The following is a 23,068-nucleotide window of genomic DNA, read 5'->3' on the forward strand; positions in this document are numbered from 1 at the left end:
TTTCTGTGATGTGCTAAATATGTCTTGGAGGACAGGACCCCATTATTGCCTCCACCACCAAACACACTGCAGCCTTCAGGTAGCTGGATTTGGCCATGTTGTTTTGACAGGCAGGGAACCTTGTGCAGGTAACTTTAAAAATGTGCCCAAGGAAGCAGAGGAAGTCGTGGCTAGTAGTGGGACTACAACCCAAGAAAGCCTGGTTCTGGTTCAGGGATCGTAGCCCTAGCCAATATCCACCTCAACACTTCAGTAGTGTGACTGCTGCAGACAAATCATCACGTTCTTCTTCATACCAGTCCTGGTGCTACAAAACACTTAATGTGTTATTAAGCAAAACATATTTCAAGCCTGTCATTGATTCAGGGCCTGCAGTCTTACAAGCACCATGTCATCTATCTTCCTTATAAGTGGGAAAAACTCCTGGACTCTATTTTCTCTCCACGGAAACTACAGAATAGAAGCCAATGCAATTAATGAAAAGCGCTGGTATCATGTGGACAAGAATAGGGCACAAATTCAGCCCTTTCTTCAGCCATTCAGTCTAATGGGAAATATGCCTGTGTATGGACCACATGACTGGGGCCAAAGACTGGATTTAATATATCCACAGCCCAATCATTTCCCCAAGGGAACTGTCAATTACCAGTGCAAAACAGAAAAGATGCTGATTACCTGGGCCAAACTATGCTCTTGCTTGTGTCAGAACAACATCCCTGATTGCACTTGCTTCCGTGCGACTGAGGGTCGAGTTTGACTGTGTGTCCTCAGTTCCCTGGGTTGTCTTTGAAGCACAGGAACAACGCTTCGAGACAGCTACTTGGGCAATTGCTAATGGCAGAAAAATCCACCGTTCTTCTGACATTAAGGCATTGTAAATACTGAAAGAAAAGAAATCTGTGTTGTATTTTTTTGGCGTACAATGCCTAAAGCCTTATCTCTCATTCTGTCAGGAACCAAGAACTATGTATACAGATGGTGCAATTTATTATGTTCTGTACTGTGACCAAGTGCTGAAATACCTTCAGGAAATCACCAGAAAGCCTGAAAAGCTTTGCTGTCCCTTGTGACTCCAGCTCACTAAAACTATAATTGAATGAGCACAATATATTAAGCACTGCGTGTTACACAGTAGATTTACAGAAAAGGACGCCATCTTTTTCAGCATCATTACAGAATATATATTTGCTGTACAATTACTGCCTATACCCATGGTCATAACATCTCTGCCTCTCTGTATTCTGCCCTTACAAACCCCCCAAGATGGAGATTTAGAAATAAATGTCTAGGCTCAATGAGTCTACCTCAACTCAGGTGTAACTCATTTAAATTCCACTACGCCGTTCTCATTTGTAAGATGTTGCTGGGCCTGGTAGTCCTAACATTTAAACCCATGTCTGTTGGGGCTGAAATGAATGGAGATAGGTTGGTGTAGCAGTGGTACGAAAAGAGAATTTCAGCCCTCTATCAGCTGAGAGGTTAATGTATTTCCATTCCTGCTTCACTGAGCAGATTTTTATGAAACTGATTATTAAACTTGGCTCAGTGGGTGCCAAAAGTACAAAGAAAAACTAAACTCGGTATCCTTAAACTCATTCATCTCTGGGTATGAAATATAAACCCTGGGCCCAACATTTTGTCCAAACCCATTTGCTTACTGCATTCGAAACACTGAAAGCAGCACCCCCGTGCCATGGACCCAACAGCAGACATTTATGGTCATCCTGAAACCCACCAAGGCCAAGCTGCAGCAACGGCCACCATTCACAGAGCAACTGTTCTGCTCATTAACTGTTTCACTGGAAGCAAAACCATCTTCATCTTTGATTTTGCACTCTCCATCTTCAATTCTCTACTGTTTCCTTTCTGTGGGGATGGGAAGGCCAGGCTGCGGCGCCTTGATATTGGGGGACGCTTTATCCACTTCCCCGCAAGCACTGTTAAAACATTTCCGCGTGCTTTGTTACTACGTGGAAACACGAATGCCATGGAGCGTCCTCCTCATTGCATCCCAGAGACACTGGGCTGGGGACGCAGACCGGACAACTCCCACCTGTCACAGGACGAGCCTTTGCATCGCTCCAGGGGAAAAAAAAACCCCAAACAAATCAAATCAAATCAACCAAAAAAACCAACCAAACACCACCAGCCCCCCAAACCCGACCCCCCCCCCAAAAAAACCAAAAACCAAAACAACACCTGGCTGCCATTTGGGATGAGGCTCCTCCGGGACACGGGGGTGCCGCGGTGGATCCCTCGCCCCCCCCTCGGCTTGGTCCCGCTGCCGGGTGCGGGGAGCGGGCGGGTGCCGGCCCCGCCGGAGCTCCCCGAGCCGCCGCGGGGGCCGCCCCCGGCCCGGGCCGGCCCCGCCGGGGCCGAGCGGCGGGAAGCCGCCGCCGGGAGGAGCCCGGGCGGGGAGGGAGAGACGAGGGGAGCCGAGCGCGCAAGGGACTGCCTCGATGGGCTTGAAAAATCACTGCAGCAGCGGCGGCGGCGGGCAGGGGGGAGATGCAATCCCCGGGCTGCGCTGCCACGCCGCTCTCCCCGCCTCTCCGGCTCCGGCAGCGCCCCCGGCAGCGCCCGGCGCCTCTACCCCCGCGCCCGGCTCCAAACTTTTTCCGCCGCCCGCTCCCCCCGCCGGGCTGGGAGGGAGCCCCGGGCTCAGCGGTGAGCGCCGGCCGGGGAGCCCCCGGCGCGGGCAGGCTGCCGGCGGCGGCCGGCGGAGCATCCCGGGGAGGGGAAGCCGGCGGGGCGGGCGGGGAGGGAGGGAGGGAGGGAGGGAGCGAGGGGGGCGGGCAGGGCGGGGGTGGAGGCACGTCTCCCTGCTGGGGGAGCCGGGACTTGCAGGGCGCTGGGTTTTCCCGACCACCCTTTCCCCTCCCCACCCGCCCATCTCCCTGCCTCCCTCCCCCCCCCCCCCCCGCCTTCCCTCTTCCCTCCCTCCCTCCCCTCCAGAATTAAAGTTGGGACAGTCGCGCTCCGGGGATGGGTGCGAGCCAACGCCTCTGCTGCCGGCTCGCTCTGCTCCCTCCCCAGGTCGCCCGGAGCCCGCGCCCCCGCCCGCCCGCCCAGGAGGGATGCTGCTCCGGGAGCTGCTGGGGCTGCTCCGCTGCTGCTGGCCCTCCCTGCTGCTGCACTGTGCCCTCCACCCGCTCTGGGGCTCCGTCCAGGTAGGGCCGCCCGAGCCTGCCGGCAGCTGCGCCTCCCCCGCCTGCCCGGGAGCGGGGGGCGGCGGGGCGGGAGCGGGGGGCCGGGGCCGGCGGTGTCGGTGTCGGTGGCGCAGGCGGCCCCCGGGGCGGGGAGAGCTGTTGCTCGTCTCGGCGCGGTGCCCCCCGCGGCGGGACGGGGTGCGAGGGCTGCGCGGCCGGCGGCGAGACCCCGGCAGCGCCGGAGCTCGGCGTGGGCTCCCCGGGCGAGAGGGAGTTGAGTTTCTTCGGCGGCCGGAGGGTTTGGGAGCGCATTTTGCTGGGGGCGGCGAGGTGCACGGGAGGAAGGGGTGCACGGAGCGAAGCTCCGGCAGCCTGATTTTGGTGGTGGTTTGCCGTGGGGTTTCGATGTTGATTGCGAACCGAGGATTCCCTGGGTAAAGGGCTGAATCGGCGTTCGCCAACTCCGACGCCGTGATGTCGTGTGACCTTGCTTGCAGAGTGGGGTGGCCGGCGAGGCCGGCTGGGAGAGAGGAGTGTAGGGTGAGGGAGAGCGCCCATCCAGTTCCGAGAATCAGAACGGCAGCAAAGCTCGACTCAAATGCGTCACTTTGAGATTCTGAAGTTTATTTATAATATATGTCTTCAGAGGAGTGATTGATGAGCCAGCCAAGTGCTGTTCAAGAACGGAACAATTACAGTTTCTTTCTTGGAGAAAACACGGTGGAGACTCCACGTCTTTTACTCCCTGTTCTAAACTTAGTGACTCCCGAAAGATTAGAGAGAGATGGTGTTTGTTTTAGCATCCTGCCTCTTGCCGTGAATGACAAAGAGGATTTGTGCGCCTTAGAGATTAAAACGAGCAGAAATACAATAAAAACAACCTCCTTTAAACCAATGCCCCCGTCGTAGAAATCTCTGCCAGCGCTACCTTCCTGCTGTCCTGCTCAAGTATTCAGGTGGCTAAGCTGAAGTTAAAACTGGAACCGCATTTTTAAGCGAAGTGCAGTTGTGTAAAAAGAGATGCCTTCTGCAACCTCTCTCCTGTAATCAGTCAGTCAATCAAGCAGGAAAAAAAAAAAAACTTGCATAAATATCTTTCTGGCAAACTACTCAGATGATCTAAGCCAATCTTTCAAAAATAATTAACATTTGTAAGAACTGAAACAGGCTCTGAGAAATGCAAAAGCCAAGGGGCCCAGCCTTTCCTTGCAATAATTTGGAAGTTTTGTTGTCCCATTTGTCAGCTGTACTTGTGCTATTGCCTGCTGTTCTGTGGAAATCTCCTCATGCTCAAGCTTTTTTCCAGCTCTCCCCAAACCAGGATGTATCCAAGGCTCCCATCAGCAGGTACCAATGGGAAGGGCAGGTGTGGAGCGCTCACCGGCATGCCGGCCTTCCTGTGACTGAAACTCCCTCATCTTTGAATCCCTCCCATGACTCCTTTCCCTATGTTGAGTCATAATCCTTGCTCTTCTCTTCCAAGTCTCACAAGCCATACTCTCCTGGAGTAATTCAGTAATGTCGCATCATGTCGCTCCCCTGCCCCTGCTCCATCTATAGCAGCCGTCGTGTTTTCTCGCGTCTCTTCTCCCAGCCCCTCTTCAGCCATTCGTCCCTGCGATGACTTACGCGCGGTGTGGCCTTCCCTCCCACATCTTTGCATTCCCTCCTCGGGCCCTGCCTTGAGGCACTTAAGAGAATCAGTCAGATGCTAATCAGAGGAGAAGCATTTATCTGATTAAAAATACCCACAAAACTGAACCAAAACCCACAATCTTTTCTTATTAGCATCGTAGCCAGCACTGTGACGAGAAGGAAGGGATGATTCTGTCTGAGGCTTTTGACATAATTAAAAAAAAGAGCAGTAAGTGTCATGATAAATAGCAGGGTCACGTTTTTTCTGGTTTCATAAACATGGATCTGGATTAACTCTGATGTGAATTATGCAGAGCTGTCCTGGGATTTACGCAGCAGTGTTGAGATCTCATCTCTGTAGACTGCTTCCAAGAGACAAAGCTCTTGCCACATCAGCAGGCTTTTAGAGGTCTCTGTGCCTTTTCAGTCAACTGCACTTTTCTGTTCAAGCTTTCCTCCTTTTACCTGATTCAAAAAGTCACAAGAGGGCCACCCTCTGGGGACGGTATTAATCCTCTTTTCCCATCCCACTCTGTAGAGCATGCTCATGGACTGCTGCAACCCCAGGGGACTCTACTGAAATACTAAACAGCTCTGACCCCACGCAGATTTATTCTTCCACTCTGTGCAAAGCAGGACTAGGACCACTGTTTCCGAATGAAACGTCAGATTAAAAATAAATACGTCACAGGCACAAATTTCAACAGAGAGGCTGCAAAAGGAAACCATCAGTTACCACTTTCTGTTTGCTTTTCCTGGGACATTTGTGGATCAGATTTTCATTTCCATGAGTGTTTAAAAATATTCGTCCTTTTTGCAAGGCATGTTCATATCAAGTGCTCAGATCCATATAGTCAACTCTATGTATTTTCAAGAGCAGGGCAAAAAATGCATCAGCTTTAAGTCCAGGCAACATATATGTCCAAACCGGCCAACTGCCGAGTGTTTTAAGAAAGCCTCATGCCAAACAAGCAACCAAGTTTTAGGCAGGCCGAGGAGACACCTGCATTCCTCCTGCACCTGGAACAGCTGGAAGGTGCAGAAATAACAACTAGGGAGCAAGTCCTGTGTGGGCCATCTCCAGAGATGACCTCTTGCCAAGGCAACCTCTGTGCCATGGACTGCCTGGCAGCCTGGTGGGTGTCTGGTTAGTCATTATCTGTGAAGTGCTTCCAAAGTCGTTCTGGGGCTGTGGTAGTGTCCACCAGAATAAATAAGCAGTAAAGTTTGAGGTCGGGCTCAAATTAGCAGACCTGGCCAGAGAACGATTAGGCTCTTTCAACATGCCTTTTTTCTCCTGCCATCTCCTGTAAAGGCAGCTTACTTTGAATTGCAGACAGTAAGAAAGAAACATGGAGTAATTTATTTCATCATCCTCTGCCAGAGCAAGATTGTTCCCTAAAGCATATTTTCTAGTGATTTGTTCTGCTTACCTTTAGAAGACACAAGTAATAGCCTTCATTCCCTTCATAAAAAGACTAATAGACATCAACAGTGGGATTTATTTTTTTCTTGAAAAGGAGCCAAATGTCTTTTATTTTTTTCTTAATTCTATCTTTCTACTGTTAGTTAATCTTCTTGCAGCAGTCCTTGACTATTTCTCTCCTCCTCGAGGCCCTCAACCTCGATTTGGGTCTTTCCCTTTCCTGACAGATTTCAGCCAGCTTATGATATCTCTGTTATTTTAAACTAACCCTCTAAGACAAACCCCTGGCGAGGTAATATCTGTGTTCCTACAGGTATCTTCTAACAACCAGACATTTTACTGAGTGACAAGAGAAGGGAAACAAACAGGTGATAAAGCCCATGCTTTTAAATGAGCATTTAAAAATGATCATGGGGAATTTTGATAAAGGTTCAAACTAAGGTATTGAGAGACAAAGCAACTTCCCCCTCTCCAAATAATACTTTACAAGTACACAGGAGCAGGGAGTGGCTGGGCATGTATAGGGTTAATCTTGTCTGCAAAGTAATTGAGAAAAATACCCACTGGTTTCTGAGGACACTCTATTACTAGCCTAAGGTAGGAAAGCCTCCAGAGATTTAAAAGCAGTCAATAGCTCTAAAAAAAGACAGAGCAAGCCTTTGGTTCTGGTTGATATTAAGTTAGAGCAATAAGTCAATGTAGCTTTTCCACACCAGCACCGTCTTCAGACTTTTATACACAAAGCTGCTTCTGGTCTGCAAAAGCAGCTGGCTCCAAGTCTGCTGAATGTTATTCCGCCCTGTCTCTATCCTCTCCCATCGCACTGGCTCCTGCGAGACTGTAGCGAGCCGTAGGGGTCAGCAACCAGGGAACTAGGTAAGGGACGGTAATTGTAGCTAGGAGTTAATCGTTGCTTCCTAATCAGCTGCCGGGGCCAGTGGAGAGATGTCACCCTGCCTCTTCTGCCAGCACAGCAAATGTTGTCACACCAGTACCACTAGGAGGTACCCCGCTGCGCGGAGCGGGTGCTCTTCTGACGGAGCTCCTCTTGGGAGAGACCCTAACACCCCAACCCAGCGTGTGAACAGCACGGGAAGAGCTGAAGCAGTATGGAGGATATTCTGCTGCCTGTGATCACTTACTTGAAAAATAAATAAGCCAGCTTAGCAGACAGATTTATTACCAGCCATGAGGGATTATGAAGCCGAGTCACTTTGATTCATTAGAGCATTCAGAGAGTTTGTGTAAGTTGCTGGCTGCTGTCTGGGATGGTCTTTAACTGTTCTCTTGCTGTTACCTGATGGTGAAGGGGAAATTTGGAAAGCACTTGTGCTGAATTTGTTTTTCCCTGTGTTTGGTAATAGATTTTGACAAGCTGTTTAAAGAGCTGAGCCTTCTGACTTGTGCTGTGCCGAGCCATCCTTCCAACTCAGCTACACATAGCCTCTTCTATTCTTTCCTCCCTCTCTGTAATATTTAAGCAACAAAGCCCTACCTCCATTTCCCCGAGGCCAGAGTAATGCATCTTTCTGCATTTAGAAACCTCCTACGCATGTGAACATGTCCTTTGTGCAGTGATGTTGTTTTAATTAGCCACGTCTCTCTTTTTGGCTAGAAATACATGAAATGACTGTGTACGGCTTTCCTGCAGCCAAGAGGCTGCACAGCACCCTTGGTGCCCAGCCATGGGTGGTGGGAGAGGCTGGCTGGCCAGGCTGGGGGCTGGGGGCAAAGGGTTGAAAGGGGAGAGGAGACAGACTGTGTGCCCGGAGCTGGCAGGGGAAGGGAAACGAAGCTTGGGCAGGAGAGAGGAGGGGGCAGAAGGCCACCCTGGGTGACCCTGGGGGTAGGCAGGGAGACAGAAGAGGCCTGCCTAAAACAGGTCAGGAAGCATGGCGTGAGACATCCTCTTTGTAATGACAACATGTCGTGGAAAAGAGCTAATTAAGGAAGATGATGTTAGGCCAAAACTATTAGAACAATAACCCACCCAAGACCGAACCAGACAAGGCAACAGCTGAATGCTAGCATAGCTTAAGCAAGACACAAGTCTGTCCCAGGTGGTCTCCTAATCCTACATTCAAAGTGCTCATTAGATAACGTGCTTATTCATCTTTTAGACTTTGTCTCCTTAAAGTTGTATCCAGTATTTTCCATCTATCAGTCCATTCAAAAAGACCTGCTTAGAGACCTCTGAAGTTAACACCTCTCAGAAGCTCCTGCGATGTTCAGCAAATTTCCTTTTCATTAGGGACTTACTCCATTTTGTAGCGTTAGATTAGGAATTTTACTGAATATGCCTTAAATCCCTAGTCATGTAAATATTACCGATGGTAAGAAAAATACGCTGTTAATAAATGGTCCTTGTCACGACTAAATCAACCCATTCAATATATTGTATACCAGTACTGGCTAAATCATTGTCCATGGCCAAGCGTTACCTACGCTTGCGTTCCGCAGTGCCCACCTTCAACTTTATTACTAGCCAACACTGCGTGTTACAGAAGCTACAACTCACAGTCTGTGGCATTTCCATTTTGACCATGTCATTGCTGTGGTGCACAGATGAGGAAAATGTGGGCTCCCTCTCCTCCTGGTGGGAAGTGAAACACTGTGAAACACTCTCTGAACATCAAAGCCAGGCTGGCAAAGCAGAGGAGAGATCTCTGGCTTTCTGTTCTGCCATAAGGAAAATGAACATAATCCTGACCCTAACTGTCTTGTAATTTTTATTAGCTCTCTTTGGCTGGCAGCAACGACCCTGTGAATAATGCATGCTGCTAGATGGCTTTCCTAAGGAAAGAAGGCTTACGCAATCATATTGTCTGCCACTACCCGCCTTCTCCTTACCCCGTAATAACTCAGAAAGCAGCTGGTCAATTTCAAACAAATTTGACAGAGGGAAAGAGGTCTTGAAGATATTGTGTTAAGTAAAAAAATAAAATATGGGAACCATGTAGGGAAGAGACCTCCTTGTAGTGGCCTCAGTGAGGAACATGAGCTCAGTTCTTGCTACAGGTCTGAGGTGCCACTCGGGTACTCAAGTCCGAGAAACACAATTCATGGAGAATCAGTTTTCACTGTTTCTGCTGCTCATGCAATGACTCGTTTCTTCACAGGTCACTCAGGGTGAGCCCCAGAAGTCATGCTCCAAGCCTGTAGCAGAGAAAGTCACAGAGAGCTGCCAGCAAATTTGCCAGTGCCGGCCACCTCCACCGTTACCACCGCCTCCTCCACCTCCACCGCCCCCGAGGTTGCTAGTGGTGCCGAGTAAGTAGCCACTGGTATGGTTGTAGTGCACTGAGGGAGGGTGAAGCTATGGGGATGCCTGGACAGACAGAAGCAGAAAGGATGTGGGAGAGGGCACAGCTAGCTCATTTGTCATTTTCCACTTAGCAAATGGAGGAAAAAATGTTCTCAGTAGAGATGGAGATCTGTTTTCTGATCAATGAATAATGCTTGGCTTTTGGAGGAAAGCCAGAGAAATTCCCTGCTTTCATTGTATTATGTATGATTCCCTAGCTTTGAATGGGTCCCTAATGCCCTAGCCCTGGGAAATGCTTTCCTATGGAGATGTAGCGCTGTGCTTACCCTTGAGTTACATGACCTCCTGTTTCACCAGGTGTGCAGCTTGGAGGTCTGGGTGCTCCAAGGCAAATTAATTTATAAGCAGGCAAAAATTCAAACACTCTGCCTAGACCATCCTGCAGATTGGCTGTGTTCAAGACACCGGAGCTCGACTGGTTTACCATAGCAGTGAGTCAGGCTCACTGGTTTTAAATTGCTTACAACTGTAACAAAAGTCAGAGGCATGTCAGGAGTCAATGGCAAGTGGGCAGTTTTCCCACTAATGCACATACAGGCTAAGACTCATCTATTTCTCTTTATACAAGTCAGTGCTCCCAAGCCTTATGCAGCCCATCCGAGCTCCTCTGAATTTCCAGCTGTGCATCCCCATGTCCGGCACACCTTGTGCCTGCAGTTCCTGCTGGCCACCTCTGCCAGCTTCCTTCCACTTCAGTATTTCTGTGATCCCCGACGCACAGATCCTTTCTGGAGAGCGATAGGCGTGCTGGTGGTCCCCAGGGCGGCAGTCCCTCCACAGTGGGACAGAGCTCACGGGCACTACCTGCACTGACTGGGTGCAGGGACATGGGCTGGACCCTGCACAGACACTCTTAGGTCTCAGGTATTCCAGCAAATCTCCTTAACGCTTCTGTATCTTCACAAATTTGTCTCTCCCTAAAAGGCTGCCTATTAATTCTTCTCCCTGCTTAGATAAACTCCCCTGGGAACAGTGTTGCAAAGTATATCTAGTATCCTTCTCAGCGCTTCCCCCAAGGGAAAAGAAATCATTAGGTAACATCATTTGGCTGTTTGTCTTTATCAGCGCTATCCCCAGATGTGCAGAAGACACGAAGAAGGCTTCTGCACAGCTTTTAGCCAGGCAGAAGACAGGCAGAATTTTGCAGTGTGTTTTCTGCCAGGAGCGTGCTTTGTATTTGTGCCACAGTGCAGAAATTTAAGGCAAAGGCAGGAAAAAAACCAACAGTGAAACACTTGGGAAAGGAAGTACAAAGACAGCTTGGAAAGCAGAGATGAAGGTTTTTTTTAATAGCAGGAAAAATCTCTTTCAGTGTTCAGGAAAATGTCATGGACAGTAATATTGAAAATTCCCTTGATCTTTTTTCTCGCAGTCATAAAATAAAGAAAGTACTTGGCCACTCTGTTTTGTTGTCCCTGGGGTACCCCGTTGCCCTGCGGGAGCTGCTCTTGCCCACAGGAGCCGTGGCAGAGCGGTGTCAGCGCAGGGACCAGCCTGCTGCTCGGCTGTGCCGGGAGGAGGGCACTGCCGCCAGGCTGCCTCCCCTCCCCGCGGCTGCCGGGGCTGAGCACATGGATTTGTCTCCTGTGAAGTGGGAAGGAAATCACATCAGAAAAAAGAAGTCTGTCACACGTTGCAAAAAGAGGAAAGAGAAATCAAATGGGCCTGCGACTGGGGTAGCCTGATGCTTACTCAGGCTGGACTGCCAGGTGCTAACCCAGTTATAAAAATGAGCTGTATAAATCCAGGTGACTAATATTTAAACAAGTTATTTCATTTCAAATGCAATAAAAAAAATAGATTACACATTCCTTTCACCAGTAAGCTTTAGAGTAGCAATCAAGTGCCTCATCTTGAAAGATGCTTTCATTATTGTCAGCTGTCTAGGCACTGTGATTTAGCCCACATGTACAGCAGTCCCCATCCTTGTGAGAATGAGCAACCCTCGTGGTTAAATATTGATGTTATAGACACTGCTTTTAAACAGCATTCGGAGGAGAAGGCAGTAAAGGGGCAAGACAAGCTATTGTTAAGTGGTGGATGCTAGACTTGCACTTTCCACTTTTTAAGTGATTAAGTACTGGAAAGACCTCTGCAAAAAAGCAGCAGCCCAGGAGCTGCAGGTTTTTTTTACCTTTACAAGGTACAGTGTCTGCACTATGAGGCACTTCGTAAAGATGTTGGCATTGCTCTCAGAGGCTTTGCGAGCCACAAAAGGCTGCAGCCTGCTAGGCACTGTTCTTAAAAGCTCTTTTTGCAATCAAACTGAACATTGTTGAAAGTTTAGATCATCTCTACATCCTTCTAAAACAGCTACTGTGGTTTGGGCCTGATGATTAAAGCCAACAGATACAAAATTCCTGTCCATCCAGTTACTACGGACACTGACAGCTCAGTTATCTGCTAAATGAAGCCATCTCATGCTCTTTGACATGTCCTGTCTGGTCCCCAGCTGCTGCTATGGAAAAGCAGGGGACCCTCTTTGTGTCCTCTCTATCAGTCCCACCTGAATGTTTTGCAAACCCTACTTGGATGTATGGGATAGCACTGAGTAACTGTTTGTGAGCAGCTGAATCACTCCCTGAAAGGTTTTTATTGTGCTTGAGGACAACTGAGGACTTTGAGGAACAATTACAGTGCATTTAGTGTCTCTTTAGACATTTCAATATTGACAGGTTGATCCAGCAACAAATCTTTAGCTCTGCTTCCTGCAGATAGATTCATACAAAACCTGTTAAATGTTGTGAATTCCAGAATTCACATATAATGACTGGTAAATATGTTTACTCTGAGGGATGATAAGCTAATTCCCTCCGCAGAAGATGAGTAGAATCACACACAGCTTAGCAGTCAGTCTAAATACATGAACGGTAGTAGAAACATCAACTTTACAGGCTTTAGGAGACACCTCACTGTTACAGTCATGTATTTACAACAGCAATGTGTGGGGTGTGTTTCAGTGCATCCTGAGAAGGCATATTATTTGTTCAACAATATGAATATGGGAAATTAAATTAGATCATGTGGCTCGTGTATTTCCAAATATGGACAACAAAGTTATGGACTGGTGAATTCAGAGAACATCTCTGCCACCAGAACTCCAGGCCCCAGGGAAGAAAACATAAACTGCTTTTGTCTTCCTTCAGCCATGACCCCAGGCCTCCTTTTCCCACATTTCTAACAACTCCTTCACACAGACCACTGGCGTTTCCCATGTCCCTTCCAACCTCTGTCCTTGCCTTCACTGCATCTGCTCTGGAGCTGTCATGGGACTTTCCCTCATGGCAGCTTATCTGTGTGCCTCCTCCTTGCTAAGTGGAGGACTCCTGGTCTGCCCCAGTGAATGTCCACTTTACGGTATCTAAATGAAGGCTAGGATCAGCCATGCTGGTCCCTGTGGATGCTGGTTCTCTCAATATTGCTAATTCAGCCTTGCCTCTTTCTGTAAAGTAGGACACATGGAGCCATTTCAGGTTTGAGTTTCCCGAGCTTCATTCCAGATGCAGTTTGTTGGTGTCCCACTGAGATACTGCTGTCTTGTTCAGTATAGTTGTGTACCTTACTGAGGGTCTTCAAGGAGAGGGGCTTCAGCCTGTATTGGAAGTAACTAGGATGGTGGGGACTGTCAGGAGACATGGTCGATGAGCCAGTTGCGGTTCCTCCAGATGGTCTGGCATATTGATGCTTCCGCAGTAACTCTCCTTACGCAAGCAGCAGCCTGCTCTTTAACCTGTGCCTAGAAAACTGCTCGTTGATGAAATGAAGGGAAAGCTCATGAGGCTTTCAGGGGCCTAAGGCCAACTAAGCTTAGATGCTGACAGCAAAGAAAGGAGGAACTTTCAATGAAATTGAGTGTGTTCCCTAGATGTGGCTGTAATGACCTGAAGGAGACAGAGATGCTCAGAACCTGGCCTTTAATTAACTGTTTCTTTTTTTCCCCTCATCTGCTTTCCTCCTTGTCTCTGGATTTCAGCCAGGACTAAAGCAAGGTGGATGGAGTACTTGTTTAGGCAGCACTTCTAACTCAGCCTCACAGACCTGTGAGATTAAGCTAGTTCAAATGATGTTGACCCTTCAAAATCTAAAATACTGCTGTTGTCAATTCTTGAACACGTTGTGTGCACACAGGTTTCTCCAGGGGCATTGCAAAGAAGAAAGAACTTTGGAAGTAGAAGCTAGGCTTTCAAAACAGGAAAGGGTTAAAGCTAGACATACACTGCAGTCAGTACCAGTTTTAACCTGTGTAACGTTTGAGGAAAAAACATTTCAGAAGTGACTTCTTCAAAATGGTACAAGGAAGAGAAAGGATGTTCAGCATGAACTCCTACTTGCTCTACCCATCTCCCACGTTGGGTGAGAAGTCCATGGTACTGCCATCCCTTCTCTGGATGATGGAAGTGTCCAGTCAAACATTGCTTCAGTCAAAATTTAGAGGAGGAAACTTAAATAAAAGTTTTTATCTGAGATTGTTACAAGCTGTACTAGTGCAGCTGAGTCTGGATACATGAACCAACCTCTGACTTGTTGGACACTTGCACATAGGTACATAGTGAAGCCTTTACAGCTCCTGACCTCAGTGAAAGTTTGCCCTGATCTATCAGTTGAGATAAAGCACAATCAAGTCAGTGCAAAGCCAAAGTGAATGACATCACTGCAGAGGATTCTAATCTCCAGGCTGTAATTGTATGGTTTTGTTTTTCAAGGTGAAATCTTTTCCTTTATCTTTGGAGATAGTGCATCTAATTAACTAATTATTTGGGCTGGTGAAAAAGCCAAAATAAAAATGACCAACTGCAGGAAGGGTGCAACTTTTTGGCAACTATATCAGCACAGATGTATAGCTTAATTTCAGAAAGTGTGCAGCATCCCTTCACTGCAAATAGGAAAGCTAAGGACATTTGGATCTTTTAGGACAGATGGTCATAATGTGTGCATATAGGCAGGAATCTGAAGTACAGGAATGCTCTGGAACTTCTTAAACTTTGAGTAGGTTTTAAAGCAAGTAAAATTTGCAGATTTGGCTTGCTGACAGTTAACAACATAGCCTTTCACAGCAGGAGCTTCTTATAGAATTAAAAAACGTATGGCTCTGGGACATAAAAGAATAAGAAACGTTTTTTCCTTAGGCTTTTCTATGACCTAAATCCTGGTGGTAGAATGGACAGCGTGGAGTCTGAGCCGCATGCCGAGCACTGTCTCCACATGGCCATTCAAACAGGAGAGCTGAGCATGGTCCTGATGCTTACCACATCACTTCTTGTACTGCATGGGTACAGATGTTGATGCGCTTGCCTACACAGTGCCAAAAGGACTTTTGTCCTTGGCAGAGGTCTATGATTGTCCCCCAGGAGTTGAGGGGAGGTTGTGATTGCAAACTGAATTGAAATCCTCCTGGAGGCCACCACATGTTTTAAAACATGAGGTGCCAAAGAATTTGCTGCAGGCAGTCTGGTGTAGCTGCTGCAATATGAGTTGAGCGTCTCAAAGAGCTCTGACCTTAAGTTCCCCTTTGGGAAGGCCTTTTGTCTTGTGAGTGCTTTGCACCTTTCTAAACAGCCGCTGCAAGTGCAATTCTGACCCTAAGGGCTCAGCTGGCAGCACCAGCATTTACCTACCACCCTTCTGCCAGAAGGACCGGTTGTGAGTAGTTTTGAGATATTTGGGCACACTCGACGAGTCTTGGATTAACTTCTCCCAAGTGCTGATGCCCAAAGGAATTGCTAGCAAACAGATGGGGATGGTTTTGTTTGATGATATGGGGAAGATGTTTTCTTCTATACTTCATACAACATAGCGACTACCAACACCGAAGGGTAATGAAAGAGAAGTATAGTAGCACCAAAATGGCAGGGGGCATATTGCCTGCTACACCAAGACATTTATGGTAATGACAGCTACTGTGAGAGAATATTGTTTTACCACAAGTCTGGTCTAGACAGTGATTTTTTTAAATGCAAGCAGAATGCTGAAACAGGGAAGCCCTTTCAGTTTTGGTAACACAGCTGTCATACTGTGAATTACAGTCTTGTGTGAGAGCATTGTTTGTAATTTACAAAGCAAAACCAAAATTCAGTTCTTGTCTTCTCCCACATACACTTTCATTTTACTGAAGGATTGTGACTCTAAGAACTGGCAGTAGGATTTTGAGGCTTTCAAATCTAAATTGAAATCCAGCCCTGCAGCCTGGAGTCATGGATGATGGCACATGCAGAGTCTAGTCCAGTTCCCCATCGCGTTGTTTTCACATCACAGACACTACCTTCTCTGTTAGCACAGTGAACCAAATCATTAAGCATCCAAGATGGGATTTGGGCAGAGTTCACCCACCTAAATCAGAAATGCAATAATTAGATTTCCTACCACAAACTGCAGCCACTTCTGATTTTATCACTAAAGACATAAAGACTTAAAAATCCTAAATGTTTTTGCATTTAGCACAGTTATTTCTGGCATAAGAATAAAAGTTAGAAGTCCTCACCTCCCAGTCAAAATGAGAAGATTATTTAGGGTGAGGAGATATCTCAAGCAGCAATCAAATATGAAGTTTGAAATAGCTTGGACATCCGGGATGTTATAGTAAGTCTGAAGAGTTGGGTTAGTGACTAGAAAGCCCGTAAGACTGGAAAGGTTCATGCTAATACTTTCATGATAGGATTCTGCTATCGCTCGTGCACCTAATATCTCCTCATATTAAGCTGTCGTAAACTCTCTGTCTATCTTTGTAAAACACTGGTTAGATCAGACTGTCAATCACAGCTTCCATTGCTTTCCCAATTCAGAGTTTTTCACCACAATAAATTCTGAAATGTTTTGTCAAGTCTAATTTTTATTTAGGCAAGTGATGAATCTTCCCCCTGCTCTGGGACCTTGCAGATTTGTTTTGAATTTTTCATGCAGTAATAAATCCATATTATGGAAAAATCCACTCTCTTGAAAATGCACTCGTTCATACATTTTGAAGTATTTAAAAGTAAGAGCCTCAGGCCAGATTTTGCAGTGCGGGAATCAGTGGGAGTTCTGTTATCTATAGATTAAAAGCATTGTCTGATTTTGAAAAAAGAAGCATCAGATATTAAACTGATTCTGCAATTTCTACTCTGAGATGCATACTCCAACAGCTTGATTTTTTTTTTTTAAGCAGAAGGAGTTGGCTAAGCTGAAGACATTAATTCCCTGTGTGGATGGCAGTCCATTTGGTTAAGAAGATAACAAATCTTTAGTGAAGTTACTGTTGAGTCAGAGGCTGCTGATTTACAAGTAGTTGTAGGTTCCCCTGTCCATGGCAGAAGAAGTAGTGCCTCATCTCAGCAAGTCAGAAGTAAGCTGTTCTAACAGGGAGGGCTAAGCAACTGACCTTGGTAAAGCAGACCCACAGAAATCTATGTTCTTGGAATGGTTTTGTGCATTGTCTTTGTTGTAAACATGATATAAAGGTGTTGGACTGCCTGTGTAATTGCAACTTACGGGTAATTTCTAAGTCAATGTAGCAGATCAAGGAAGCAGCAGTCTGCACATTTAGGGTGTTATCCCAAAATGAGTACATAGTGTCCATTAATATAGTACAAACATAGGTTAATAACTGATGCCACTGCCCAAAACTGTCATAATAATTATGCAAGTTAGTTTAACACTTCCACTATTAAATCATTTCACATTATAACCACATATATATAGTAGCAAATTGTGAATTCCTAATTGTTATTAAAATTAATAGTTTTATAATTTTGAAGTGTCTTTTAAATGGAGCTGATATTTCATCAGTTCATTGGTTAGAAATATTTTACACAAAAATCTGTTCCTTGACAAATGCTGCTATTAAACAGGACTTTTACCAGGAGCACTGCTGCTATTAAACTGGACTTTCACCAGTGGAGCAGATTCTATTGAATCATCCCTGGACATTTTCATTTCCTTTTAGAAGCAGTGCATAATCTTATTTCATAGCCACTATCAAAGGAAATGACTACCAGTGGAGCAAAGGGAGGGTTTTGTTTAACCCTTGGTTTGATTTGGCAAGCTGCAGGTGCTCTACCTCAGCTGTACCGGGCATCATTCTGCAGCACTGGCTGCCTACTGCTGTAGGCTTCAGTAGGGAGTGATGGTGAGCAGCATCTCTGCAAAAGCTCACCTACCTGTGCAGGTTCAGACTTCTGTGTAAAGCCTGAGGGAAGTGCAGATGATAGCAACCAATTTGCTAGCTTTTGCGACTGTAAGGTGGCCTGTGCCTTGTCTTTTAGCTTTCAGAGAGTTACAAATATACTCTGAGTGGTGACTGAGGACTTCATGTTGGGCATTTGGTATGGTGAAATGATTTGATCTGTTAATGTGATGAATTGTCATTTTAAGTATTCTATATTTTATGGAAACTGCATGAAAATTTATCAGTTGATAGATGTAATTTTATTTTTACTAGAATTAAACCCCTGGTTTGGAAGGCATTTCACACTTCAGTTCCATTTTACTCTGGGTGGGTCATGAATTTTGCTTCCCTTAAGTTGAACCTGAATACATTTTGGAAAAGGAACTTGAGTGTACTAGGTATGGGAATTATTAATTGGTCTCCTCAGGGACATTTTTAAGTGATAGCTGTGGCCCTTACTTCCAGCAATAACTGAGCCACTGAATTGGTACAACGAATAAACTATTTAATATCAAACAGGAGGATTATGTTTATATAGATGCTATACACTAACAGAAGTATCTGCTACATAGTCAGCCGGCTGTTCCCTAAAACTCAGACATATGACTTGCAATATGGCTTTCTTTGTAAAGTGAACTCTTTAAAGCCGTCTATACTTACCAATCTAAATTATATGTCTATTGTAGTCACTTTCTCCATATAGTGTCTGAATGCCCAACAGGCAAACCATTAATGTTTCAGAAATGGACACAAGACAGTGCCTTAGAAACTGCTGCTACTAACACATTCGGAAAATATTCCCAGTATTCCACAATCTGTGTCAGGAAATTCAGTCTGCAGTTGGCTGAAGCTAGTTTTGTATCTGCCTTCCCTGAAGGCACTAATTTTGAGAAAGTTTCAGCTCTAAGATGTGAGGCTTGTCCAATCTTTGCTGTTATCTGGAGGTTCCTGAGCTCTTTGAAAAGGCCCTAAGGATCTAAGAGATATCATCTTAATCATACCAGTAGCACTGAATTTTACTCACATTTCATAGCCTGTGACGTTGATGGCACCACTCATGTGAATACTGTTCAGCCTGAAGAAGTTGTGCAGATTTGGACCTTAATTTGATCTATATATAAAACATTATACCAAGAAAATCTGTCATCTTTCTGTGGAATTGAATCTGCCAGCCCTGAGGTATCTTGTTAGTCATTTGGTGGCGAAAGACTGGTCATCAATGTAGGAGCTTAGACTTCTGAAATCATATTTCAGCTGTTTGAATTTCAGCCTATATCATCCCTCCCTTGAAGGCCTGAGGGTTCACTGCTAGAGCTGAAAGGTGGATAAGCTCTCAGAAGACTCGACAGTGATGTACTGTGACTCCTGCAAAGGCGGTGTCCTGCGCACCCTGCGGGGAACGGTGGAAAGAGAGTCCAGGGTGCTGCTTCTCCCTCTGCCACCAGCCTGCTGAGAGGTCCCAAGAAAGTCAGCTACACTATCAGCCACTCAGAGTTATCATATCTGAAATGGAGATTTTTTTTCACCTCCATAAACTTTGGATTTGAGACTACTGGACCTCAAGCACTGAAGATTATTATTATTTTTAGGCTGAAGAGTGAACAGTAATTGCTATGGAATTGATCAGCTAGGTCCTGTCCTACCACCCATTGAAGAGGAGGCTGCACCACCGTGCAGCAAGGAGGACGAGGTGTTCACCATGCTGGGAGCAAGAGGCAGAGCCTATGGCCATGCCACCACCCCACGGTAATGAAAGAAAAGAGGCAGCCTGAGGGGCTGGACAAGAACCCATGGTGCAAAACAGCACCGTGTCAGGTCTTATTTCTCCTCTGTCAGTGATGATACGGCTTCAGCAAAACCCTGACACAGGAGCGTGTATCGGCAGATGTGGGAATTAACAGCCTGGAAGGGCTATGATTGTATGTACTTACAGTGTCCATACGGGTGCCACTACCACAGTACCTTAAGGGGCTCAGCTGTACCTGCCTTCACAGCACCTCTTGGGTCATGGATTTCATCCAAGGGTGCCTGTGGCTCCGTAAAAGCAAGGGCTAGCTTTTTAAGGGCTTTCATCACCTAAAAACGCAGATAAGTGCTGAATGAGCTCTCTAAACCACTTAACTCCCAGCAAGTGTCCTAAGCCATGGCCCATTCCACCTTATTTTGGAGAGGACAGATGCCTTCTATGTGCTATTTACTAAGTATTTCCTCGCTGTTGATCTGAGGCGAGTGTGGCCAGCAGGTCACGAGGGAGAATGCCAGGAGGGTGAGGCTAATTTTCTACTCATGTCTTTGCTCCTTGGCAGTCACTTCTTCATGAGATGCCCTCTGCAGCTGCACCGCCCCATGCAGGAGCCTGTCTCTCCCTGAAATACCTGGTAGCTGGTCACAAGCCCATCTTCTGCCCCAAAACATCCTCTGAAACAGCCTGAAAGCAAGCCAGGTTGACTGGGGGAGACAACTGTCCAGAAGAGTCATTTCTCTTCATACCTGTCTTACTGTGGTGGATATGGGAGGTGATATTGGCTATGTGATGGAGGAGGAAAGCTGTGGGAAAATGCATCTCCTGTCCCCGGTGAATTCCACTTTGGAAGTGACCCTTTACTTCTTTCACTGGTCCCTACTTTTGTCTGATGTCAAATGCCTCAGGGCCCAGTGCCGCAAGCCTACAAGCAAAGGTAGCCCTTTTCCCAAGAAGCTTGAAGAAATCTCCATGTATTTGATTCATAGCAGCAAACCTTCTCCTGCCCATGTTAAAGTTGCTCACACCTGTACCGAGCTCTGCGAGTCTCAGCAGGCAGGAGGCCTGCCACAGCAAATGCCAGAACAGAAGCTTCTGATTTTCTTCAACCTTGTTATGAGACGCAGTGAGGAAACCAGAGCCTCGCACATTGGGGTGGCCGACCAGCTCCTCGAAGAAGCGGCCACAGGACAGGCATACCTGGGACACACTGGCAGGGGATGGGCTGCAGTACTCGCTTGGTCTGCAAGGCTGATTACAGCCTGTTACAGGTGTTAAGTTCATTCTTAAAACACGTTGGGAGTTCACTCATGAGTATCTTACTCATTTTTAGATCCTCTCTAGGAAATCTGTGCCAGCCAAAGCAGAATGAGGGAGGGACATATATAGATATCTCTATGTATGTATGTGTGCCTCTGTGTGTGCTTGATGAATACTGATGCTAATACGCTTTCAGGTATCAGAGTGCCGAAATGGCAAAGGCAGACTTAGCATGAAGGTTCAGTGTTTTCAGGCCTCTTTTCTCCAGGATTCTCTTTTCACTGCCATAATGTGACGAGGTCCCACAGTTTGCTGGGGCAAGCAGATGATCCTCAGCACTGATTTTTCCCCACTGAAGGATAGCCGGTGCTCTCTGTGTGCGTTGCTCGCTGCTGGAGAGCCAGACTGTGTATTTGTGCTATGAAGTGGATGGTACTGTGCTGGCACATCTCTGTGCCTCTCAGTGGTGCCTCTGTTCAAAAGAACTGAGAATTACTGTCCCCAGGTCAGTGCTGTGCTGCTGTTGTTCTGCCATAGACCATGGCCTCGCTGCTGTGTTTGCTTGAATAGGTAGTTGAGGGGAAGGTCAGGGAAATACAGCTAGATCTTGTAGAAATATAGATGAAGTACTTAAAAATGTACGTATTTACCCTATTAGAGAATTGGGAAAGGAATAACAACAGTGCTGACATGCAGCCTTATGTTGCACTTTTTATCGCTACATCTTGCCAACAGCTTGGAAAGCTGAGAGGAATTTCTGTCTTCTACCCACAGTGACACTCTGCCTAAGTAAACAGAGGTTAAAGCCTGTGTGATAAAACTCAGAAGATTAAACTTAAGGTTATATAGCTACCTACCCAAGTTAGAGCATCCTGGCTTTTTGAGTGCTCAGAACCTCTGGAAATCAGGTTACCTTCTAAAATAAATTCCAGGCTACTAATTTAACAGCAGATTTTCAGGCACTTGTGACCTGTTTCTTAGAGGCACCAGATACCCACTAATCTGACCGATGACTCCTGCGTTTCAGAAAGCAGGCCACCGAGTATGGCAGGATCCGCCTGAGTGACGGCTTTCATGGGGAGGCAGCAGTTAGGACTATCTGGGGGTGTCACTAGGACTATCTCGGTGCTGCCCAGCTTGGTGCTGATCCAGGTTGTGGAGAGCAGGGAAATGTGACGGTGCCCACGAGGCCCTCCAGAATGACCACGTTGCTGCGAGGAGGAGGCTGCCTTGCAAGGCACAGGCTTCAGTTCTCATTTGCTTGGGACAGAAACCGATAGTGTGTGATTTAATCAGGGTAAAAACAATTCAGTCCTTTTTGCTGAGGGAGAATCAGATGGTGAGGGAGAAACGGCATCTCATCGGGAGACTGCTGGTTAGAAAAACATGTGACAAAGTCAGAGCAGAGGGCAGTGGCTGACGTGAGCATCCATTGTAAAGATAAATGCCAGAGCCGAGTGTTAACACAGAAACTAGCTATGATGTAATCTCCTTAAAAGCCTTTTTTCCACAAGGCCTTTAAATGCTACCACTTCTCCAGATCATGCTTTAGAGAACAGACTATCCCTCTGTGCTCGCTAACCCCACTCTCCTCCAAAAGACCTTGGCAGCTGAAACCATGTTTTGCTCCTATTTGTGGGGTCGTACCTCAGTTCTGGCAGGTCCCGTGAGCTTCATCAACAATCTAAATAAGGTTAAGGCTGGCAGATCTGGCCCTCAGCGTGTCGATCACTTGGAGAACAGACTTTGCCTCCCTACCTTTTTTGATAGTCCTTTGACTGCTCTGCTGTATGCATCATCATCTTTCCATAAGAATGTAGGACTCTGAACTGAAATACTAGTTTTCCTCTGCAGCCATGCAAAACCAATAGAAGTTATCCCACAAGCTTAGCATCAGCCCTTCCTGGGCACCTTATGGGATCTCACCTCGTTTCTGCCCATAGGTCTCGGCCGCACAGAGGTCCAGGGCAGGCTTGGGGCAGAGATCTGGCACCTGCCCGGAAAGTCAACAAGGGAGTTTGCTGCTTCCACCCCTGTAATGTAGTTATGGCCAAATCCAGTGTTTGCGTCTACTCTCAAGGAGGAGGCAACATGATCCAGAGGGTGCGACTGGCTGGGAGTCAAAAGACATTTTGTTTCCTGGCTTTTTCACTGAGCTGCGGTGACTTTGTGCAAGCCATTTCCTCACAATGTGCTTCACTTTTGCCTGGGTGACCGATACTTTCATCTGCTATTATTTTTATTTTGGTCCTAATGATAAGTTCGTTATCTAAAGGACTCTCAAATCTGCCAGGGAAAAGCAGTTGCACGAGACCTACCAAGACAACAGAGCAACATGAGGCTTTAGTGAAATCCACTGCAAAACCCAAACCTAAATGCATGCAGGTTCAAT

At 46.7% G+C, this 23,068-nt stretch overlaps 1 protein-coding gene across 1 annotated transcript in view; it reads left to right on the top strand.

Annotated features, from left to right (window-relative positions):
* The first annotated feature begins 3,048 nt into the window (after positions 1-3,048).
* Positions 3,049-23,068, top strand: part of PRIMA1 (proline rich membrane anchor 1) — a 54,877-nt gene continuing 34,857 nt past the window's right edge. The window contains exons 1-2 of the mRNA XM_075029920.1: positions 3,049-3,170; positions 9,330-9,480. Of these exons, the coding sequence (XP_074886021.1) occupies positions 3,078-3,170; positions 9,330-9,480 (244 nt within the window). The 5' untranslated portion in view covers positions 3,049-3,077. The remainder of the gene's footprint in view (positions 3,171-9,329; positions 9,481-23,068) is intronic.

This window comes from Buteo buteo, chromosome 6 (assembly GCF_964188355.1).
Source record: "Buteo buteo chromosome 6, bButBut1.hap1.1, whole genome shotgun sequence".
NCBI lineage: Eukaryota > Metazoa > Chordata > Aves > Accipitriformes > Accipitridae > Buteo > Buteo buteo.